A 24,630-nucleotide genomic window follows, 5' to 3' on the forward strand; every position below is an offset into this window, starting at 1 on the left:
TTTTTCAGCACATTTTTTGTGCTGAAAAACTCGGCTTATACACAAGTATATATGGTAAATAGAAGTTCAATTCTTTGTACATGTGTTATACGAGTGAAGAAAGCGTACAGTTAAAGTGTTCCAATTATATTCTCCTTCTTGCTCTATCAGTGGGCATGGAGAGATGGTTCAGCATGCTGGGCAGTACAGCTGATGAGGTAGCGTACAACACTCAGAGTACCTTTTCCAGTGTTGATCTAATTATAATTAAAATGCTACGAGTAAGAGCTGGGAACAGCTTGAAATGCGTCAGTGGAAGACTCCAACAATGACAAATTTATTACAGGACCTGATAAAGCTTCAGATTTTAAATTTTTGTGAAAACTGCCGCACATTACTCTAAAGGTGGATTTGGAGAGACACTAACCACAGCAACCAGTTCATTTTCTTATGCAAAATAAAGCGGACTAATTGGGCAACTTTGATAGACTTAACCCATTTTCATCATCAATTGCATGACACCCATAGTCTCAAGAATAATCATTATCAGTACCTTGAATCTCACTTAGCAATTGTCCCCGTTTTACCGCTGCAGAATTAAAACCAAAATTTACTTCCCTATATCAGCAGTAAACGTAATCTTAATTCAGTCTCCAGAGAGATGCAGTCTGGTGGCTCACAGGATGAGACTTCTCTGGTTTTTCTTATTTAAACTCCAGAGACCTTTGTGCCCAGACTGGCAATACTCTGCTTAAAATAACTAAAACATCCTTCTTCTGCCTTATGATTAATACCCAAAGGGTCTCAAGACAATGAAAGACTAACACAGCCAAGATGCTGTACCTTCTGTCGTCTCATTCAGATGAGAATTTCGGAGCAGCGGTCTACAAGCATGTATCAGGTCCCTCAGGTACTCGCTGCTGATAAACACACTATATTAGCCTAGATATCCAATCAACATGAGCCCGTCTTACTAATGTGCTCAGGAAGAGGATTTCCACAAAGGGTGAAGCGGAGGAGAAGAGCAGAAATAAACCATATTAGTGCTCCATCACTCTACATAATCATCCAGACATTGGAGACCATGAAAAAGTTACTCCAGGCAAAAAAAATGGAAATGTAGTTTCTGAATAAAAAGCCCTTCTCCTATATAAAGTCTTGCTTTCCAGGGAATGGAGCCCGGTTTGGGGTTATTTATGAGGTCTCCTTTCCAGTGACCAATCTGTGTGCTCATTACTGGATCTGTAATATCTCACAGATATTACAACTAGAGATAAGTAGACCCAACGTTCGGTTTGCAGGCCACGCGACCCAGACTTTTTTCAGATTGGCGGACAAACAGCCAGTCAAGCAAATTGACGCCCCTCGCAACTAGCCACGGCTATGATTGGCTAGCAAACATACGCAACCAGCATAAACGCAATCTCCCACAAATTTTTTGCAGCCTATGATATCCCTATGCCCCAAGATCTACTATTACAACTATGAGATCCTATAATATATTGTGGAATCATACTTTTAGACATATGTATCATCTTCTACACAAGCAGCATTACTATTCCCCAGGTCTCTCTGAGTGATATGTACTGTATCTAATGTTTGATTTTTTTTTATCCTAGGAAATTAATAATTTCCCCAGCAGAAAACTTTATAAAGTGCTACAAGAACATTGTAGACAAGAAAAAGGTCATGCACGTAATCACAAAAGAGCAATCAATACTAAAATAATAGAAGAGACTTCTGGTGGGCCTGCATCATTCCATAGATTCTTACAATGTGCTAGACCAAAAGAACTTATGACAATACAGCTATAAAGTACAAGGAAAACTATAGGTTAGGCATTACAATTACCTATAATTGTCAACCTTGCTCTGGGAGAGCACTGCAAGAATTTTTGGGCTGACCCCAACATATATTTTTTTCAAGGAGCTCCATATTCCCCCAAAACACAAACATACAATCTTGGATGTTCCCAGGTCACAGGCGGTTCATACGTTCAAATAGGAGATTCCTTGAGGCACTCGGGTGACGTAGCCCGAGCTCCCCAGACTAATTTGCATAAATTTTATAACTCTTTATTATATGAAAAGATGACTGAACGTCTTGCAAGGACACATCTACCATAATAAAACTGATGGTAGATGTCCTTTAAAGTAACGCACAATAGCACACAGAAGAAAACAACGGTTGTGTGCATGTATTTTAAAAATTTGGCAGATTCGGATGCATTCCACCAGCGTTGGGAAATTTACCCCATCTACTGGGACTTCAGGAGATTTCCCATTTTTCGTGAGCCGCCCAGAAGTTGCAATACAGTGGGCAAGTCTGTAATGGCCCAGACATAACTATAGGACACTGGCACATTAGAGCACGAGTTCTACCTACCTTCCTCATCCGGGCATAATCAATCAGTCTTGCATAGGCGCTCGTCCCGGCGATGATGAGTTTTGGACGGAAGAGTCGGGCTGTCACCTCCAGTTGGTCATAGTCAATCAATCCAGTAGTGGGCTTAAAAATAAAATAAGTATAAATAGAAGGATCATATAATTTTAACTGTTACTATACAAACGTTTGGAAAAACCTAAGGACAATAGTGTCCACTAATACCAATACTGACAACTTCATAAAACAAAAATTAAAATCAGCCGGGCAGTCACTTACAATACGACCAGCATAGGACATGGAAGGTGAGCAACGAGGCAGAGCAATACAATGACAATAAAATGAGTGTATGTGGCAGTCGGGAGTACTGCAGCCTCATAGCTGAAGCTCGGGAGGGCTAATGAACACACGGACAGGTAAGGTATGTCAGCTACTACTGAACCGAAATATTGGAAGCACAAAAAATACCAGGGAAAGAAATGACTGAACATTATGGCTGGGATGCTGCAAGTCACACACAATATCAGGAAGGAGTTGTGAATGACATCACGGAACAAAATTGATTTAATAGTCTTCCAGGTGACATATTTACAGCCTGAGAATACAGATCACTGATTTTGATGGGGGAAAAGTCGTAAGCAATAATAGCTTAGGTTTTCCAGACAGGTGCAGAGTTATATTATAAGAAATAAAATAGGTAAAAAAGTTCAGTGTTTTGATTTAAAAGTACTCCACATTAATCTGCAAAAAGGGCAATCCTATCATTGCAGAGGGAGCACAGTAATAGAATAGATCACAGGACCATTGTTTAATCAGCTCTTTAAATTGGTAAAGATGAGCAGACTCAACGTTCACATTTGGGTTCGGCCACAAGACCCGGACATATACCACGTGCCAAATTATTATGCAAATTATAATTTTCTCTGATTTTCCTTAATGTTTGATGCAAATGACAGTATAATAAAAGTAATCATCTGTTTCAGTATAAATGGAATTTTATTGAACAAAACTCCCAATGATAACAGTATATTCTTCAATATTAAAAAACTCAAAATGCAGTTCCAAATTATTCTGCACAGCAGAGTTTCAAAGCAGAGTTTCTATAGGTTGTAAAGAACTGAAAATATTGTTGAATTTGTTGAATGAGCAGCATTAGGAGGTCACATTCACTGAAATCAAAAAGTTATTTCAATCCAAAACATCCTAACAGGCCAAGTTACATGTAACATAGGACCCTTCTGTGAGATCACCTTTACAATTCTTCACATCTTGCATTGAACTTGTGAGTTTTTGGAAAGTTTTTGCTTGAATTTCTTTGATGTGAACTGCCTCCCACCATCATAGATCTTTTGCTTGATATTAGGGTTAGGAGGTTCAGACATATATGAAGACTCATTTGCAAACAGTCTTATTTACTGATGAGTGTCTTGCAATGGATGGTCTAGATGGAAGAAGTAGTGGATGGTTGGTGGGTCCATCTCATGCTGCAAAGAATACCTCTGTGTCATTGTCTGCTACAAGCATAACAATTGCCACCATCTTCCCCTGACATCAACCCTATAGAGACCCTTTGGAGTATCATCAAGCAAAATATCTATGAGGGAGGGATGCAAATCTAATCAAAACAGCAGCTGTGGGAGGCTTTTCTTAGATCATGCAAAGAAATTCAAGAAGAAATTCTCCAAAAACACATTAGTTCAATGGGTGCAAGAATTGTAAAGGTGATCTCACAGAAGGGTGTTAGATGTAACTTGGCCTGTTAAGATGTTTTGGATTGAAATAGCTTTTGATTTCAGTGAATGTGACCTCCTAATGCTGCACATTTAGTAAATGACCATTTTCAGTTCCTTACAACCTACACTCACCGGCCACTTTATTAGGTACACCATGCTAGTAACGGGTTGGACCCCCTTTTGCCTTCAGAACTGCCTCAATTCTTCGTGGCATAGATTCAACAAGGTGCTGGAAGCATTCCTCAGAGATTTTGGTCCATATTGACATGATGGCATCACACAGTTGCCGCAGATTTGTCGGCTGCACATCCATGATGCGAATCTCCCGTTCCACCACATCCCAAAGATGCTCTATTGGATTGAGATCTGGTGACTGTGGAGGCCATTTGAGTAGAGTGACCTCATTGTCATGTTCAAGAAACCAGTCTGAGATGATTCCAGCTTTATGACATGGCGCATTATCCTGCTGAAAGTAGCCATCAGATGTTGGGTACATTGTGGTCATAAAGGGATGGACATGGTCAGCAACAATACTCAGGTAGGCTGTGGCATTGCAATGATGCTCAATTGGTATCAAGGGGCCCAAAGAGTGGCAAGAAAATATTCCCCACACCATGACACCACCACCACCACTCATCAGACCAGGCAACGTTTTTCCAATCTTCTACTGTCCAATTTCGATGAGCTTCTGCAAATTGTAGCCTCAGTTTCCTGTTCTTAGCTGAAAGGAGTGGCACCCGGTGTGGTCTTCTGCTGCTGTAGCCCATCTGCCTCAAAGTTCGACGTACTGTGCGTTCAGAGATGCTCTTCTGCCTACCTTTGTTGTATCGGGTGGCGATTTGAGTCACTGTTGCCTTTCTATCAGCTCGAACCAGTCTGCCCATTCTCCTCTGACCTCAACAAGGCATTTCCGCCCACAGAACTGCCGCTCACTGGATGTTTTTTCTTTTTCGGACCATTCTCTGTAAACCCTAGAGATTGTTGTGCGTGAAAATCCCAGTAGATCAGCAGTTTCTGAAATACTCAGACCAGTCCTTCTGGCACCAACAACCATGCCACGTTCAAAGGCACTCAAATCACCTTTCTTCCCCATACTGATGCTCGGTTTGAACTGCAGGAGATTGTCTTGACCATGTCTAAATGCACTGAGTTGCTGCCATGTGATTGGCTGATTAGAAATTAAGTGTTAACGAGCAGTTGGACAGGTGTACCTAATAAAGTGGCCGGTGAGTGTATAAAATGTTTGGAAACTCTGCTGTGCAGAATAATTTTGAAGAATATACTATTATCATTGGGAGGTTTGTTCAATAAAATTTGAGCTACACTCTAATGGGTGATAACTTTTATTATACTGACGGTCATTTGCATCGACTATTTAGGAAAATATAATTTGCATGATAATTTGGAACGTGGTGTATTGCCGAACAAGCAATCCAGCAAACCACTAGCTAATCCGACAACCCTAGCCAGTCATAGCTATGGCTAGTCAATTTGCTGGATTGGCTCTTCGGCCGCCTATCTAGCAAGAAGTCTAGGTAGTCGAACCAACCGGATCCAAAAGGTCTGGTCTAGTAACAAGACGCCCTCTATTTACAGCACAAGAGATCCCAGTTGTGATAGGTAGCGGTCCAACTTTATCCAATCATAGAAACAAAACCCAGAATCTCCCAGGCTGCACTCACATGTTGTGTTCAATTTGCATTTTGAAACTCAATACAGCAGCTGAGAAGATATTTGCCTAATAATATTGCTGTTAACATTTGCATTTACAAAACTGAATTTTAACGTAATGTAAATGCACGCGTTAAAATAACTTTTTGTAAACACAGAGGTTAACAGCAATGTCATTAGGCAAATCTCCTCTCCTTAGTTGTATTGTTGTTGCAAGGTAAACCCCATGTGTGAATATAGCCTCAATATATGGAACAAAAATGTGTATATTTGCTGTATTAAATTCTATGAAACCAAAGGAGATAGCCAGGCACATAAAGGGATTTTCCAACAAACAAAAGTTAGGCCCTATCCACAGGATATGGCTTAAAGGGAACCTGTCACCAGGAGACCCATTTTTAGCACTCCCCCAGTCCCCAAAGAGCATAGTACATACACTGCCAAAGTGTATCCAGACCCTCCCATTTGGCAACTGCCTAGTCACACAGCAGATGCTAATGAAAAGGTACAATATAACATATCTTTTTTTCTGTAAAACCTATTTTTAATACAAACACTTTGGCAGTGTATGTACTATGCTCTGTGGGGACTGGGGGAGTGCTAAAAATGGGTCTCCTGGTGACAGGTTCCCTTTAACTTGCTGATCAGTGGGGATCTCCGTGCTGAGACCCCCACAGATCGCGAAAATGAGGGTTCCCACGTAACTCCGTCAGACTAATGGAGCAGACAGCCACGCATGACCGTTCCGCTTCATTCATCTCTATGGAGCTGATGGAGACTCCCACTGATCAGCAAGTTAGGCCCTATCCTGTGGATAGGGCCTAACTTTTGTTTGTGGGAAAACCCCTTTAAGGCAGAGGGGTATACGCCCCACCATGTAGCTTGCAGCCTGTGTAGGGTCTGATCACCCCACAGCAGGTCACTACATAACACAGGGGAACACTGCAGCGGTAGAGTCTGCCTGGTAAGGCAGGAGTTAATTGTTGAATGTGATGTAAAATGTGTTAACCAATCACAGCAGTTCATGTATTGCATCTGTAAGCTGGGATGCGATTGGAGGAGGAACCACCCCCTGACCAGTGGGAGTAATAAAACCCCTGGTCAGGAAAGTTCTAGAGTTCACTCTCAGATCAGAGTAGAGAGGAGACCAGAGTGCAGCCAGAGCTCAGCTCATTGCCTGAGAAGCTCTGAGGAGCTAGTTAGTGAGAGAAAGGGGTATCATCCTACCTTTAAGGGTGATATCTGAAGCACTCCAGGACAAGCTGAAGCATCCTACTAGGACACAGCTACCTCCCAGCCTGCCCTTTGCATCCATTCCTTTTGTTCCCTCTCCAACTGCAGTCCCAGCATTCTACCATTTGTCAAGGCACGTTGCTACTGTTCCTGTCGGTTCCAATAAAGAACTGCAAGTTATTTTTGTTCAACGTCTGCCTCCGTCTGGTCCCTGCTACTACGGCTGTCACCATCACGGGCACCCTATCCACCACACAGGGACTCATACTCCAGACACCAAAGGGTTGCCCCAGGGAGAACCGCTATAGCAGCCTCTCCCTCATCATTTCTTGCCAACACCACCTGCTGGAGACCTGCCAGGCTGTAGGGCAACCCACCGGTTTCCCATACCAAGCACCGTGACACTAGCGTGCATAGGCCGCAACCGCCAGCCACTCAGGTACTGCGGGCCCCGGCTGTCTCCAGGCCCCAAGAAAAAGGCTAGGCCCCGGTGGGGGATGTTGGAGGGATAACACCAATGATAGGCGTGTCACCCGTGGGTGATAGGTGCACAGTGTCCATGAGCCCGCTCCATGCATCCTTAACATATGTGACATGAAGATACGCCACATGTCATCAAGGTGGGGAGTTTCAGAGCTAAAAATATTAAGAAGTTACTCTGTGATGAGGGATGAGTTTCATTTGTGGGAAGACTTTAGAATTCAATGATGGAAAAAAGCAACATGTATTATAAACGGTTGGCAGCATGTTGCAGCGAAATGCACTGTGAATTACAACATAGCTTTTAATCCGCTTATAATAAGGCAGTAGGTGCACCCAGGAAGGAGAGCACATCCCAGGTGCATCACCTGCCTCATTAGCATACAGATTAAACTAGGAATTTCTGAGAAACACCACAATGGACAAAAATAATAAAATGTGTGTTAGAAATCACAGTGCATTTCTCTACCACATGCTACTAGTAGATTACAATACTTAGAGGAGGTGGTTAAATACAGATAATATTCCCCATAAACTAAATCTGCCACAGCCAGTTGTGCGGGATCTGCAGATGGTGCAGTATACTGGGTCACTAATCAATTCCTCCACTGACAAAATATAAAAATGTGAGAACAAAAAGCTACAATACACTTTCAAATGGAAGAAGTCCAAACCCACAGAATGACTATTGTACCCATCCTCATATTTTATTGTCTGCAATATAAAAAGAATTCATCAAATAAAGAGAAGACAGACAACAAGAGTCTGGAAAAGGCTCCCTCTCTGTAATGTAATGTGCAGATATTATTCTGTGTGTGCAAGCAGCTTCGCAGATAAAAAACTTATATACAGATGGATATCAATTGATACACAATAATAGATTTTCATCTTTTTTGCCAAGACAGATAAAAAAAAAATGTTGTTTATTTTAACATGATGGTTTTTGTATGACGTTTCACCTTCAGTTGCACACAAACTTCCATTGTCTGTGGAAACTCAAACCTGTGTGCAGGTCAGATCTCATGGATCGAAAACAGTGGGCAGGAGTCCTTGCATCACAGTGAAATATGATGAAAGGACTCCCCGTTAGCAGGCAGCAGCACCGATACAGTTATGATCCGGGTCAGCTGTTTGGCCAAGAGACAGGGACTTCTTGCATCAGATATTGCTATGACACAAGGACTCCCATCCACTCCACTTGGTCCGTGTCCATGGGATCTGTCCAACGCAGGGTCCTTTTCCACAGACTGACAAATTTGTGTGCAGAGGGCCTACCAAATATCCAGACGCAGCAGTTAACTGAGGGGTGCACAAAGCCCAAGACTGAAAACTTTTTTTTCATAGGATATATTTTTGAAGAGTTAATTTACAGAGTTATCCATAGCCTTTAACGAACAGAAACCCTGTCCCCCGGACATCAGGGCATGTGTTCTCCATGATGAAGAATACTGGTGCACAAAATTTGTTACAAAATGTCACAAAAGTGTAACAAAAATCCCTCTATTAGCATTTCCTCCCCCTTCAATGACACCTTTCATATATCAGTTTTCTATCTTTCTATTTTTTAGCTTTATTCATAAAGAACAGCTGGGGTGCTAGAACCTGTTCTTACCTGCCGGTGTCAGAACTGAATTACATAAACTTTTCAAGGCCATTGAAATAGTTTCAACATAATTTATAATCTGGATAAAACAAGTTTTTTTTCCCCAGTTGTCATCTTCAGTTTCAAAAGAAACTTTCTAAATACCTTGTATGTGTGTTCTGTAATAAAAGACTTAAAATAGCCCCGGGAAGCAAAAGCAGCGGGAAAACAAACGCTACATTATAAGCGCCAATAGAAGAATCCTGTTTACGATAGGAGATTGCAGAAAAGACGAGTATTTCTTTACACTTATTACAATGACGACAAATGATCCATCGCCACGAGATTCTATTCCTTTATTTTTCATAATAGTCCTTAAGTTGCCTTAGTGAACCTCTATTTTAGAAGTAAAGTGGCTATGCGGGGGAGGAGGAATGCAAACTAAAGACCGTTTTCTTCTGGTGCAGGTTACCGTATATATACTCGTGTATAAGCCGAGTTTTTCAGCACAAAAAATGTGCTGAAAAACGTCCCCTCGGCTTATACATGAGTCAATACACATATATATATAAAAATACTTAAAAAATAATAAACTTATATACTCACCCTCCGGTGGCCCCGATGTGCAGCGCGGCTAGTCTACTGGCTTCCGTGCCTTCTTTCTTCTCCAACATCATGCTGGGCGCCGCCATGATGAGACCTGCCAGGCTGTAGGGCAACCCACCGGTTTCCCATACCAAGCACCGTGACACTAGCGTGCATAGGCCGCAACCGCCAGCCACTCAGGTACTGCGGGCCCCGGCTGTCTCCAGGCCCCAAGAAAAAGGCTAGGCCCCGGTGGGGGATGTTGGAGGGATAACACCAATGATAGGCGTGTCACCCGTGGGTGATAGGTGCACAGTGTCCATGAGCCCGCTCCATGCATCCTTAACATATGTGACATGAAGATACGCCACATGTCATCAAGGTGGGGAGTTTCAGAGCTAAAAATATTAAGAAGTTACTCTGTGATGAGGGATGAGTTTCATTTGTGGGAAGACTTTAGAATTCAATGATGGAAAAAAGCAACATGTATTATAAACGGTTGGCAGCATGTTGCAGCGAAATGCACTGTGAATTACAACATAGCTTTTAATCCGCTTATAATAAGGCAGTAGGTGCACCCAGGAAGGAGAGCACATCCCAGGTGCATCACCTGCCTCATTAGCATACAGATTAAACTAGGAATTTCTGAGAAACACCACAATGGACAAAAATAATAAAATGTGTGTTAGAAATCACAGTGCATTTCTCTACCACATGCTACTAGTAGATTACAATACTTAGAGGAGGTGGTTAAATACAGATAATATTCCCCATAAACTAAATCTGCCACAGCCAGTTGTGCGGGATCTGCAGATGGTGCAGTATACTGGGTCACTAATCAATTCCTCCACTGACAAAATATAAAAATGTGAGAACAAAAAGCTACAATACACTTTCAAATGGAAGAAGTCCAAACCCACAGAATGACTATTGTACCCATCCTCATATTTTATTGTCTGCAATATAAAAAGAATTCATCAAATAAAGAGAAGACAGACAACAAGAGTCTGGAAAAGGCTCCCTCTCTGTAATGTAATGTGCAGATATTATTCTGTGTGTGCAAGCAGCTTCGCAGATAAAAAACTTATATACAGATGGATATCAATTGATACACAATAATAGATTTTCATCTTTTTTGCCAAGACAGATAAAAAAAAAATGTTGTTTATTTTAACATGATGGTTTTTGTATGACGTTTCACCTTCAGTTGCACACAAACTTCCATTGTCTGTGGAAACTCAAACCTGTGTGCAGGTCAGATCTCATGGATCGAAAACAGTGGGCAGGAGTCCTTGCATCACAGTGAAATATGATGAAAGGACTCCCCGTTAGCAGGCAGCAGCACCGATACAGTTATGATCCGGGTCAGCTGTTTGGCCAAGAGACAGGGACTTCTTGCATCAGATATTGCTATGACACAAGGACTCCCATCCACTCCACTTGGTCCGTGTCCATGGGATCTGTCCAACGCAGGGTCCTTTTCCACAGACTGACAAATTTGTGTGCAGAGGGCCTACCAAATATCCAGACGCAGCAGTTAACTGAGGGGTGCACAAAGCCCAAGACTGAAAACTTTTTTTTCATAGGATATATTTTTGAAGAGTTAATTTACAGAGTTATCCATAGCCTTTAACGAACAGAAACCCTGTCCCCCGGACATCAGGGCATGTGTTCTCCATGATGAAGAATACTGGTGCACAAAATTTGTTACAAAATGTCACAAAAGTGTAACAAAAATCCCTCTATTAGCATTTCCTCCCCCTTCAATGACACCTTTCATATATCAGTTTTCTATCTTTCTATTTTTTAGCTTTATTCATAAAGAACAGCTGGGGTGCTAGAACCTGTTCTTACCTGCCGGTGTCAGAACTGAATTACATAAACTTTTCAAGGCCATTGAAATAGTTTCAACATAATTTATAATCTGGATAAAACAAGTTTTTTTTCCCCAGTTGTCATCTTCAGTTTCAAAAGAAACTTTCTAAATACCTTGTATGTGTGTTCTGTAATAAAAGACTTAAAATAGCCCCGGGAAGCAAAAGCAGCGGGAAAACAAACGCTACATTATAAGCGCCAATAGAAGAATCCTGTTTACGATAGGAGATTGCAGAAAAGACGAGTATTTCTTTACACTTATTACAATGACGACAAATGATCCATCGCCACGAGATTCTATTCCTTTATTTTTCATAATAGTCCTTAAGTTGCCTTAGTGAACCTCTATTTTAGAAGTAAAGTGGCTATGCGGGGGAGGAGGAATGCAAACTAAAGACCGTTTTCTTCTGGTGCAGGTTACCGTATATATACTCGTGTATAAGCCGAGTTTTTCAGCACAAAAAATGTGCTGAAAAACGTCCCCTCGGCTTATACATGAGTCAATACACATATATATATAAAAATACTTAAAAAATAATAAACTTATATACTCACCCTCCGGTGGCCCCGATGTGCAGCGCGGCTAGTCTACTGGCTTCCGTGCCTTCTTTCTTCTCCAACATCATGCTGGGCGCCGCCATGTTTTTCTCCCGGGCAGTGCCTAGTATGACGTCAGCAGCGTCATACTATGCGGCTGCCGACCGGGAGAGAGCAATGTCAGCACCCAGCACGATGTTAGAGAAGAAAGAAGACCGGCACGGAAGCCAGTAGACGAGCCACGCTGACATCAGGGGAGCAGCGCTGCACATCGGGGCCACCGGAGGGTGAGTATATAAGTTTGTTGTTTTATTTTTTTTAATGCTGGGCTGGCGGTATACTGCTGGGGGCAGGCTGGGCTGGCGGTATACTGCTGGGGGCAGGCTGGGCTGGCGGTATACTGCTGGGGGCAGGCTGGGCTGGCGGTATACTGCTGGGGGCAGGCTGGGCTGGCGGTATACTGCTGGGGGCAGGCTGGGCTGGCGGTATACTGCTGGGGGCAGGCTGGGCTGGCGGTATACTGCTGGGGGCAGGCTGGGCTGGCGGTATACTGCTGGGGGCAGGCTGGGCTGGCGGTATACTGCTGGGGGCAGGCTGGGCTGGCGGTATACTGCTGGGGGCAGGCTGGGCTGGCGGTATACTGCTGGGAGCAAGCTGGGCTGGCGGTATACGGCTGGGGGCAAGCTGGGCTGGCGGTATACGGCTGGGGGCAAGCTGGGCTGGCGGTATACGGCTGGGGGCAAGCTGGGCTGGCGGTATACGGCTGGGGGCAAGCTGGGCTGGCGGTATACGGCTGGGGGCAAGCTGGGCTGGCTGTATACGGCTGGGGGCAAGCTGGGCTGGCTGTATACGGCTGGGGGCAAGCTGGGCTGGCTGTATACGGCTGGGGGCAAGCTGGGCTGGCTGTATACGGCTGGGGGCAAGCTGGGCTGGCTGTATACGGCTGGGGGCAAGCTGGGCTGGCGCTATACTGCTGGGGGCAAGCTGGGCTGGCGCTATACTGCTGGGCGCAAGCTGGGCTGGCGCTATACTGCTGGGGGCAAGCTGGGCTGGCTGTATACTGCTGGGGGCAAGCTGGGCTGGCTGTATACTGCTGGGGGCAAGCTGGGCTGGCTGTATACTGCTGGGGGCAAGCTGGGCTGGCTGTATACTGCTGGGGGCAAGCTGGGCTGGCTGTATACTGCTGGGGGCAAGCTGGGCTGGCTGTATACTGCTGGGGGCAAGCTGGGCTGGCTGTATACTGCTGGGGGCAAGCTGGGCTGGCTGTATACTGCTGGGGGCAAGCTGGGCTGGCTGTATACTGCTGGGGGCAAGCTGGGCTGGCTGTATACTGCTGGGGGCAAGCTGGGCTGGCTGTATACTGCTGGGGGCAAGCTGGGCTGGCTGTATACTGCTGGGGGCAAGCTGGGCTGGCTGTATACTACTGGGGGCAAGCTGGGCTGGCTGTATACTACTGGGGGCAAGCTGGGCTGGCTGTATACTACTGGGGGCAAGCTGGGCTGGCTGTATACTACTGGGGGCAAGCTGGGCTGGCTGTATACTACTGGGGGCAAGCTGGGCTGGCTGTATACTACTGGGGGCAAGCTGGGCTGGCTGTATACTACTGGGGGCAAGCTGGGCTGGCTGTATACTACTGGGGGCAAGCTGGGCTGGCTGTATACTACTGGTGGCAAGCTGGGCTGGCTGTATACTACTGGGGGCAAGCTGGGCTGGCTGTATACTACTGGGGGCAGACCTTGTTTCTGAGGAATATTGTGATCAGGAACTCCCTACCAACTAACTTACAAAAAGGGACTTTCCCCCATAATGTCCGGAGCTGCAGAACCTCCTCTCTGATTCTGACCACAGACAAGATACAGATCTCTAACACACAGCAGAAATATAACATCCCGAGGAACTTCTCATATTCCACTTCTAATATGGGCTACCTGATTGTGTGCACAAAATATCCTGTGGGCCTTTATGTTGGAGAGACAGGAGAAAAACTTAGAGCCCGGATGAAGTCATCACAACACAATAAAAGATGAGCAGAAACATCTACCTGTGGTCAAAAACTTCTGCAATCCTGGCCATAATACCATGGATATGAAGGCGAATTTGGGAATACACCCTCCACACAGGACTCAATTTATCAAAGGGATTCATCACCCCCTACATCTAACAAATGTTATCCTGAGATAATGGGTCACCAGAGACTCCAGAGTCATCAACTTAGAGGCAATAAACCATCGCACTGCCCAAGTCATCTAATTAAGGACCTGTTGTCTCAACTTTGTTATTACTATTGTCTTTTTGTTTATATTTTTTGCATCACTTTTCTATTCAATGTTTGTAAAATCTGTGCGACTTCAGTAATCCTGTTATACCATGTCTGATGAAGGGACCCAAGATGTCCCAAAAGCTTGTAACAGCTTATATTTCAGTAAGCCATTAAAAGGTATCACAATATCAAGAAGGTTACTATATTTGACCTATCAAAAGCAAAAGGAATATGTTTCTTGCCATTGACACTTTACTACTATTAACCGGTTGACACTTTTCCATACAAATGTCTAGACAGCGGTCAACTTCAAATGGTTATATCTCCTGAGCCCTGACACCTAGGATGATATCTGGATGCTTTACAGAACCAGAGATATTTTTTTCATTAAAGAAAAATTTAGATTTTTATATACAGCTTTCTATTTCCAAGATTTCTGACTGTAAGGCTGCTCTCACATCACCATCTCTCAGAGCGCTCTCAGGGAGGTGCTAGTCGCCTGGGGCGTGAATAGATTATGCTACCGCGGAGCCCGGTGGTGCTCTGCTCTGGAGCTAATTTGCATATATAAACAAAATAAAAAAAAACATTTTAAATTGTACATTTTTGCATATATAAACAAAAATATATATATAAAAAAATGTGAATGTATAAATGATAAATTTTTCTCATAAATGCGGCCATACAAAGTTATAGGAAATGAAGCTTGCTACACACGGGACATGGGAAAGGGAGGTAAGTAATCTACCATCAGGGAATCTGTAGCTACTTTTAACATGTCAAAAATGAAGAGAGATTGCAGGAACTCCAACAACCTGAAAAAAGCTGTCAATATATTCTATTCATTCATTGACTCGACTAGATGCAGGGAAGTTGTGGCTATTCATGTTCCTGATGTTATCCTTGCAGTACCCAGAGTAGAACTGAAGTGGCTTTCAATCCTTGGTACTTACATTTAACTTGTAAGGCATAGATTCAAAGTAAATGGAGGTAGCAGATATGCGTTTCACATCAGACATGTACCCATGGGTCAAGCTTGGAAAAATAAGACGAATGTGGTTAAAATAAAACCGTGGAAAAGCAAAGCAGTCTGAAGACATTGGGATAGTCAAAACAGCAGAAAAACATGTGACATCTATAATGCTATTAAAAAGGCATAAGAATAAAAGTCACACGTGTCCATAAATCTTTCATCTTTTAAAACCTAAAACTTTTAAAGGTAACCTGTTGCCACACTGGGGCACTGGAGTTGCCCGACATCGTACAAAAGAATAAAAGATGATTTTTCTTTTATTCTGAAACCTAGAAATATGCTAAAAAGACCTCCAGGGGACATGCACATTACAGAAGATGTAGTGTGTGTTGGCTCCAGGGGTTAGTGTAGTGACAGGTTCCCTTTAAAAGAAATCTACTATGTGGAATCTACTTGCTCAAAGGGAACCCATCATCGGCAACTGACCGAATAAACCACTACCAGAATATTGTCAAATAACCTAACACCTTTTAGTTTTAGTTTCTTCCATTACCTTGTGTGGTAGCATCATCCAGAAAATCAGCTTTGAAGTGAGATGTTAATTGGTTGTATAAAGTCACTGCAGTCAAGAGGGGGATCTCTGAACGCCTTCTCCTGATTGAGAACATGCATTGGACATCAGGAGATCTGATTAGTGAGGTCTCTGTATGCAGGACCATCAACTGCAGTGAAGGCGGCTTTCTGCGGAAGAGAGAGCTTGACTTCAGTGTTAAAATTTCCGCCTCCTTGACTTTATGCAACCAATTTACATCTCACTTCAAAGGAAATTTTCTGGATGATGTCACCACACTGGGTCACGAAAGGCAAATTTCTCATGACAGGTTCTCTTTAAGTAGATCCAGTGGTAGATTTCCCAAGGTACTGTAAAGCTGGCAGTAATATTGAGAAGTACAATTCTGGGCTACTTTAGGTGCAAAAAATATATTTTTTTAAATATGCCAATTACAAGTGCACCTTCATCTCTGTGAGCTCCAGGGGCCATGCACAGTCATGAAGTCTGTATAAAAATGGTACAATTGTGTTTTTGTAAATTTGAAAAAAAAAAATTAGTACATTGCATGGTATATTAGATTGCGTCACAAAGTACATTTTATCCTGCAGTAAAGAAGCCCTACAGCTCTGTAAATAGAAAAATAAAAAGTTCTTTGGTAGGTGGAGAGGAAAAATGGAAAAGGGCATTAATGGGCATCTAACTGATGAGACCCAAGACATGAATAGGATCTAATAGACGCCTCTAGAAAATAGCAGCGGTCAAGAATGCCAAAGTTAGCCAATGCCCTGCTGCCCAAGGGTCACGTGACCTGGGGCACCTGGCAAATTACACCTGGGTAAGTATAGCATGGATGTTACTGGATGATTACATGGATGATACTACCCTGTTAAAGTTTTATTTAATTGGCCAACCCCTTTAAGCTTTAGGCTTCTGACCACCAATGCAATGCTAATATTTAAAAAAAAAAATGTGCACCCAGAAGTGGAATCTCTGATGCAGGAACAATGACAAAATAGTTTTTCTTAAATCGCTGGTTTGATCATTGAATAGAAAATGTACTATTGACAATGTAGTACAGGATACTTACTGCCCTCCATCTGGAAGATCCAGTCCCATTAGACGGTCATGTGGTTGCAGTAGAGCAGTGTATGCTGCAAAATTTGCAGGAGACCCAGAATAAGGCTGTACATTCACACCCCACTTTTCTGGGTCCAATCTAAAGGCATCCAATGCTCGTCGCTGACACAGTAGCTCTATCTGATCCACCACCTCAGCCCCTCCATAGTATCTGAAGATAGAAAGAATCACAAGCAATGAATATTCACAGTACTGTCAGTGGTGAACGCAATAAGACTTAATATTTCCACATTAAAGGAATTTAAAGCCTTAGTTTAGCACTTTATGCCGTGGACATAAGAAAACACTGATTAAATCTACCATGAAAATCCATCATGATAGACCAGGGACACTTACTCATAGATCCAGGTACTGTGATAATATTCTTCTTTCTAAAATCAACCTGTATAATTATGTTAATTATTGGGTGTTTAGAGAGCCCCTCCGTGCTCTAGTTTCACCGGCTGTTACAATGGGAAGAGCAGTTTCCCCCTTCCCCTGCACTCCCTACTGCTGCTAGATTACACAGACAGAGGGAGGAGGGAGAGAGCAGCGGGTGGCGAGACATGCTAATGATTGCAAAGGGGGCAATGAGTAGAATATAACTTTACATTTGATTTTAGAAGGAAGGAGACTATGGATAGCAAACATAAGTAGAGTAATCACAGTCACGGTGCCTGGATCTACTAGTAAGTGTCCCTGGTATATCATGCCTGATTTTGATAGGTAGGTTTTCTTCGCACATTTCCATTTTCTCTCTCAGAATATATACATAATTTTCAAGGATCGTATACTCAGCCTATCCCATTTTCTTCAGGTTTGGAAAACCCAAATGGCAATAAAGTCAGCAAAAAAAAAGGGGGAAAAAAGGATTTTGGGGTAACCAGTGTTTTTCCTTCAAATGTTAAAACTTTTTTTCAGTGTGTCAGCGTTTCATGTGCTATTTTAATCAGTTTTTAATACGTTTTTCAAAAACACCTGATGAATGCAGTCTATGTTTTTCTATAGCAATGGATCAGTGAAAAATGAATTGCGCCCACATTGTGTTAGAGTGCAATGATGATTTTTTTTATGTGTACCCATAAACTTGTAGCGGTCACTTTTCAAACGTGCCACTAGCAAAAGTGCTGAGAGTTTCACTTGCATAGAGGCAAAAAATAAATAAATGTCCGTCAAATGCAAGTCCCAAGCGTGAAAAGGCCCCAAGAATTCAATGAACATTGAAAATATATTTCTACATCTCTTTTGATCGGGAATACTTGCTTTTAGTGTAAGACTAGCTTTAACTTGGCTAAAATTTGACTAGACACTGGCTAAAGATCACCAGTTTTAATAAATGTAGGCCAATTACCTTGGTGGCTTGACCTACATTCTCACACCTGATATCACTCTTTACCGTGCACATAATAAAACGAGGTGTGAAAAACTTCAGTGCATGTCCAGCGCCAGTCATGCCAAGAGAAGAATGGATCAGCTGAAAATGAACATCTGGCACAATCTGCTGGCATCCTCACAAATTATGCTGTTGGCAGCTCCTGGTGACATTGTAAGGGATCTGCTTACAAAATGTACACAAACAACTCAACAAGTGAGATTATTAAAGGGGGTTGGCCACTTTTCAATAACTCTGTCCCATTAGACAAGTCTCTGCATGTACAGTTTATGTCCCTGTACCTCTGCCTCCTTTGAGAGCTTTAGCCTTTCCCTATTGTGACCATGCTGCCCTCTGCATATACACTCACCGGCCACTTTATTAGGTACACCATGCTAGTAACGGGATGGACCCCCTTTTGCCTTCAGAACTGCCTCAATTCTTCGTGGCATAGATTCAACAAGGTGCTGGAAGCATTCCTCAGAGATTTTGGTCCATATAGACATGATGGCATCACACAGTTGCTGCAGATTTGTCGGCTGCACATCCATGATGCGAATCTCCCGTTCCACCACATCCCAAAGATGCTCTATTGGATTGAGATCTGGTGACTGTGGAGGCCATTTGAGTACAGTGAACTCATTGTCATGTTCAAGAAACCAGTCTGAGATGATTCCAGCTTTATGACATGGCGCATTAACCTGCTGAAAGTAGCCATCAGATGTTGGGTACATTGTGGTCATAAAGGGATGGACATGGTCAGCAACAATACTCAGGTAGGCTGTGGCGTTGCAATGATGCTCAATTGGTACCAAGGGGCCCAAAGAGTGCCAAGAAAATATTCCCCACACCATGACACCACCACCACCAGCCTGAACCGTTGATACAAGGCAGGATGGATCCATGCTTTCATGTTGTTGACGCCAAATTCTGACAATACCATCCGAATGTTGCAGCAGAAATCGAGACTCATCAGACCAGGCAACGTTTTTCCAATCTTCTACTGTCCAATTTCGATGAGCTTGTGAAAATTGTAGCCTCAGTTTCCTGTTCTTATCTGAAAGGAGTGGCACCCGGGGTGGTCTTCTGCTGCTGTAGCCCATCTGCCTCAAAGTTCGACGTACTGTGCATTCAGAGATGCTCCTCTGCCTACCTTGGTTGTAACGGGTGGCGATTTGAGTCACTGTTGCCTATCAGCTCGAACCAGTCTGCCCATTCTCCTCTGACCTCTGGCATCAACAAGGCATTTCCGCCCACAGAACTGTCGCTCACTGGATGTTTTTTCTTTTTTGGACCATTCTCTGTAAACCCTAGAGATGGTTGTGCGTGAAAATCCCAGTAGATCAGCAGTTTCTGAAATACTCAGACCAGCCCTTCTGGCACCAACAACCATGCCACGTTCAAAGGCACTCAAATCACCTTTCTTCCCCATACTGATGCTCGGTTTGAACTGCAGGAGATTGTCTTGACCATGTCTACATGCCTAAATGCACTGAGTTGCCGCCATGTGATTGGCTGATTAGAAATTAAGTGTTAACGAGCAGTTGGACAGGTGTACCTAATAAAGTGGCCGGTGAGTGTATACACTACTTCCTGTTTCTCACTGCTCCAGGCCATCCTCATGGCGTCTCCCACTGTGCCTTTTTCTCTAACAGTGCATCATCACTTCTAATCATGAGACCTCACACAGGTAATCAAAGATCCACAGAGAGTTTGCAGATAGCACTAAAATAAGCAGCAGGTATGCTGAATCACTTGATGAACATTCAGGGATTATTATTAAAGTTGTAAAAGTACATGTGCAACTTATTCAAGAGTGTCCAACCCCTTTAAAGGGGTTATCCGGGTTTTAAAAACTAGTGAGGGCCAGGCTGGGGAGGGCTAATTAAAAATAATAAACATCCACTTACCTCCCCGGGAGCCGCTGATGTCCCGCGCCGCGGTCCCTTCGCCCAGGGAGCTTCCCTTCGCACAGGGAGCTTCCCTTCGCACAGGGAGCTTCCTGTCCACGATGTGGCCGGGTCCTCCCATCCGTCCCCATCTCTCAGCGTTGTAAGCGCTGGGAGATGGTGTCGGATGGGAGCTTCCGGCCGCCCGGAAGCTCCCTGTGCGCCCTTTGTAATGAAACCGGCGAACAGAGAAGACCGGCCGTGGCGCAGGACATCAGCAGCGCCGGACGAGGTGAGTACATGTTTATTATGTTTAAATTGCCCGCTCCAGCACTGCCCTCAGTAATTTTTAAAACATGGACAACCCCTTTAATGTCCGCTCTGACCAGTTTGATTTTGCAGATTGGATACATATTATAGTAAAATCTGTTATTGTATAATGAAACGTTATAGAAATGATATAGTTTCATAGTAAACAGCTGACACTACCACTATCAACACCCGCTAGTCTATTTCCTTCTGTACTGAAGCACTTCTATTTACCCTTTGCATCTTTTATAGCTGCTGAAATAGCGCAGCAGCCAGAGTTATTTTTGCGGTTACAAATAACAAAAAAATAGCACTGGGTATGAGTAAAATCAAAGCCCAATGTTGACACTTTCTACCGTATATAAATAATTTTTACTCCTTGATAAGAGGCATTGATCACATATAAGAGCATGGCCAAGATGTGCAAAACATTTACTCATAGTACACCAACCAATAGACAACTATATAAAGGTGCCACACAAGAAATAGATCCTAAATATTAATGACACAGGGACATGTACAGACATTATATTTGTCACAGCAGAAGTGCAGAAACGTTTGTATTCAGCCTACACAATCCCTTGTGACCCAAAAGATGCTTATTTACCACTCTGCACTTCCAAAAAAATATTATAACTTTGCAACTAAAAAGTTGTAAATCTTTCTAAACATAATCTATCAGTACATCATATATATATAACATAAAGAAAAAAATACATAAAGAGAAAACTATTGTTGGAACTCATGGCTTACCTCTTCCCAGGGTAGCCCTCCGAGTATTTGTTGTTGAGACAAGATCCAAGAGCTTCCAAAGCGGCTCGACTGCAGAAATTCTATTCAAAAGATAAAAACCTAAGTATCGGTGTCATGGGGTTAATGTACAACAATTAATGTATAATTAACTTTCCTCTTTTATAATGCTGTAGAGGGCATCGCAATTAGCTCATAAGAAATAATGTGAATTTTAAAGGAAAACTACCACTTGAAGTGGCAGGTGTAAGATGGTGTAAGATGGGAATGCTGAGCACCAGCCCAGCTCATGTGCGCGCCGAAGCAGCTTCGGCCATAAAGTGTAAAAAGTGTTTTAAACCGCGATACGGTGGTTTAAAACACTAACAAAAATAAGCTCTGGCACCAGCTCACCCTGAGAAGGTGCTCGGCATGTCCATCTTACACCTACCACTTCAAGTGGTAGGTTTCCTTTAAAATGTGTGCCCTGGAGATCCGCCACCCCCATGTCCTCTGAAAAGCCCACCTTTGGTTAAAAGGCAACTGGCTCCAGCAGCAGCCCCCCAGCTAAACAACTTGAGTTTATATTGTTGGGTTTAGAGGAAAGCCATTTCTTTTAATCTACTATAAGCACTCCCCTGTTGTTCAGTTCTTATGAAAGCCCAAAAAGTGTAAAATTTCTAGAACTCAAAAGGTACACAACAAGAACCTGGGACACAAAAACCATAGGAGGCTTACCTCAGAGGCAATCATCTCCAGGCCACGGCACTGCCTGTCCTTCTCCTTCTGAACAAGGTCCCACATTTCAGGGTCGTTCTCGGCCAAGCTTTCCTGTCCATTCCACTGGTTCCCAATTTGAGATGCTGGTTTTGTATGCTGGGCTCGAATATGGCAACATCTTCTTAAAGGCTAGAAGAGATAGTATAATGATTAATCTGTTAACTATTTACTGTCATTTTAGGAGAATTATACTTTTCTATATCAACAATTTAGGAAAAAGAGGGATTTCAATTAGAATAAAAATAATAAGTAAACTTTAACAACAAATAACAATTTTCCCCCGGGGAAATAGCTGATGTCATCATAATTTTAATGGTATTGTTCAAGGTTGGACAAATTGTAGAAGCCAAAAAGACAAAGCATCAAAATATAGTTACCAAATTAGTTTTTGAACCGATTTAACTGGATCCCAATTTCTCCAGATCCTCCTTAGCATCATTAAAGGGATATTCCCATGAAGGAGATATTAATTGTGAATATATAAGATTGGTTTAACTATAGGGTAATTACAAACTTTGTTTAAATACATGGCATCTACTGCAGCGTCCAAGCAGCTTTTATGACATCCTGGAGCTTTAACACCCTGATAACCTCTGAACTGAAGACTGGTTTGTTCAGACCCCAAAGGACATTTGGTCTCCCTAGCCCCCCTCTTCTGCATCAGGATTTTGAAACAAAAGACTGTTTAAATATTCCTGGACTCATTAACACTTTGCCCAATCCTGAATGACCCTCTGGACTAATTAATGAATGGGGAGGTTCTGAAACCAGAACTAAGCAGAGATCTTATAAAACAATACGAAATACAGGAAATGGTGTTCACATTTTGGGGGCTGCTTGACAAGCTGATGAGTTCCATATTTCTCCCACCTCCAGGGATTCAGGATTTACTTTAAGTTGTAAGTTTCTGTTATTTTTCTCCCTTTTTATTTTATAACTGTTTTGCCGTGTTGTGTCATTTAATTTTGTAATTCTTTTGTTTTTAATATCTTTTTTATGCACTGATCAACTTTTTTGTAATTAAAGATTTTCACTTTAATTTTGGTCCCTGTATGCTCTGCGAACTCATAGCCTTGTAAAGTGTGGTTAGCGGTGTGCCAAGTGTGCATGTCTAGTGGTGTGACAAGGTGACTGCTTGAGAAGCAAGTGTTGATGTAGAGTGGGATACTTATTGGTCCCAGTATAAATGCAATAAGTGGTGGCAGCGGGTCTGGTGCTGGATCTGTATGAGGTGTGATTTATGCTCAATTTGTGTCCTGAGTGAAAGGTGAGCGTAAGTAGGCTAAATTAACCGTACAGTTGCACCCCACGTCACGTGACGAGGCGGCGGCGTCCTCGCCATGACAACAAGTTTCTTATATGTACTTAGGATAGCAAAATAACACACAATCTCTAATTCACTCTAATTTCACAGATACAAGTCCAACCTGTCTCTATCAGTCCTGCGGTACACAATTTCAGTTCCTCCTAGAGACGACCCTGTAACATCTGACTTTAGGGTCGGGGGCCATCTTGGATTTATGTGTGATAGCTGTGCTTGCTGAATTTCTGGGTCTTTCTGCTCTGAGCCTGTAGCCATGCCCCCTGCCCGGAGCTCACACTGACACAAACACTCATTCACTTCCTGCCAGCACATCGTGGGGATAGAAAAGCTACTAACTACAAGGAGATAAGTGATCCGAGGGAAGGGGGAGGCAAGCACATATCCGCGAGAATGGAGATGTAGCAGAGCTGACAGTGTAAAAGTCTGTCAGCCTCTGTCTGTCCTACCTCTGTGTAATAGGCATCTCATGCATCTCTGATCTGTCTCATCTCCCTTTCTATGTGTCAGTGTGTTAGTACAATGTCAGAAACCAGATGGAAGTGCATATACACCTTGTACCCTGATAATCTAACCACATTGTCACCCCACAGAACTAGATGGATCAGAATGTGTCTGCTTAGAGAGGCCCTGCCCCCCTGGGATTTTGAGCTGACCAGCCTAGGAAGTGATAGCAGCTGAAAGAGCAATAATACTGAGTATAATTGTAAAGTAAGGGGTTAAAATGATCTTTATTGTGTTAACATCACTAGGGGATTGAGATGTGAGAATTTTCTTTCGTGGGAAAACTGTACTCTGTATAAATGCATTATTTGTGCTCTTTGGTACCAAGTCTCGAGATGGTGGGATTATCATCAGTATAGATTCCTTACACATAATGCAAGGAGGAAGTAAACAATGCCTACCGAAATACAGACCAGGTAACCAAGATACATTTTTTAACTAAAGAATGATTTATTGTGTAGTTTTTTTAAGTTTCAAAATAATAAACTAGTGACATGCAGATGAGAACAACTTAAAAAGAAAATTACTTTGGCTCTACAAGGGTCCAGTAAAATATTAAAACATCACTTACTGCTCCATCATCTCCTTGCCCAATTACCACTATACTCTACTCTACTCTACAGGGGTTGAACCAAGTTTGCATATTATCCCCAATCCACAGGATTATGAGGGTCTCGCTAACTGATGGGACGGCAGGTTGAGCATGTATTCATCTGCTTCATTCAATAATGCTGAAGCATGGGAGATTGTGGTGCTCAGCTATCTCC

The 24,630-nt window shown here is 42.9% G+C and overlaps 1 protein-coding gene across 1 annotated transcript in view; it reads right to left on the reverse strand.

Moving 5' to 3' along the window:
• Window positions 1–24,630, reverse strand: part of SHMT2 (serine hydroxymethyltransferase 2) — a 46,357-nt gene that overhangs the window by 13,350 nt on the left and 8,377 nt on the right. Inside the window, exons 2-6 of the mRNA XM_072134912.1 lie at window positions 21,997–22,167; window positions 21,283–21,362; window positions 16,931–17,131; window positions 15,271–15,352; window positions 2,365–2,487 (exon numbers count right to left, since the gene is read on the reverse strand). Of these exons, the coding sequence (XP_071991013.1) occupies window positions 2,365–2,487; window positions 15,271–15,352; window positions 16,931–17,131; window positions 21,283–21,362; window positions 21,997–22,167 (657 nt within the window). The remainder of the gene's footprint in view (window positions 1–2,364; window positions 2,488–15,270; window positions 15,353–16,930; window positions 17,132–21,282; window positions 21,363–21,996; window positions 22,168–24,630) is intronic.

The sequence above is a fragment of the Engystomops pustulosus genome, chromosome 2 (genome assembly GCF_040894005.1).
Source record: "Engystomops pustulosus chromosome 2, aEngPut4.maternal, whole genome shotgun sequence".
Lineage (NCBI taxonomy): Eukaryota > Metazoa > Chordata > Amphibia > Anura > Leptodactylidae > Engystomops > Engystomops pustulosus.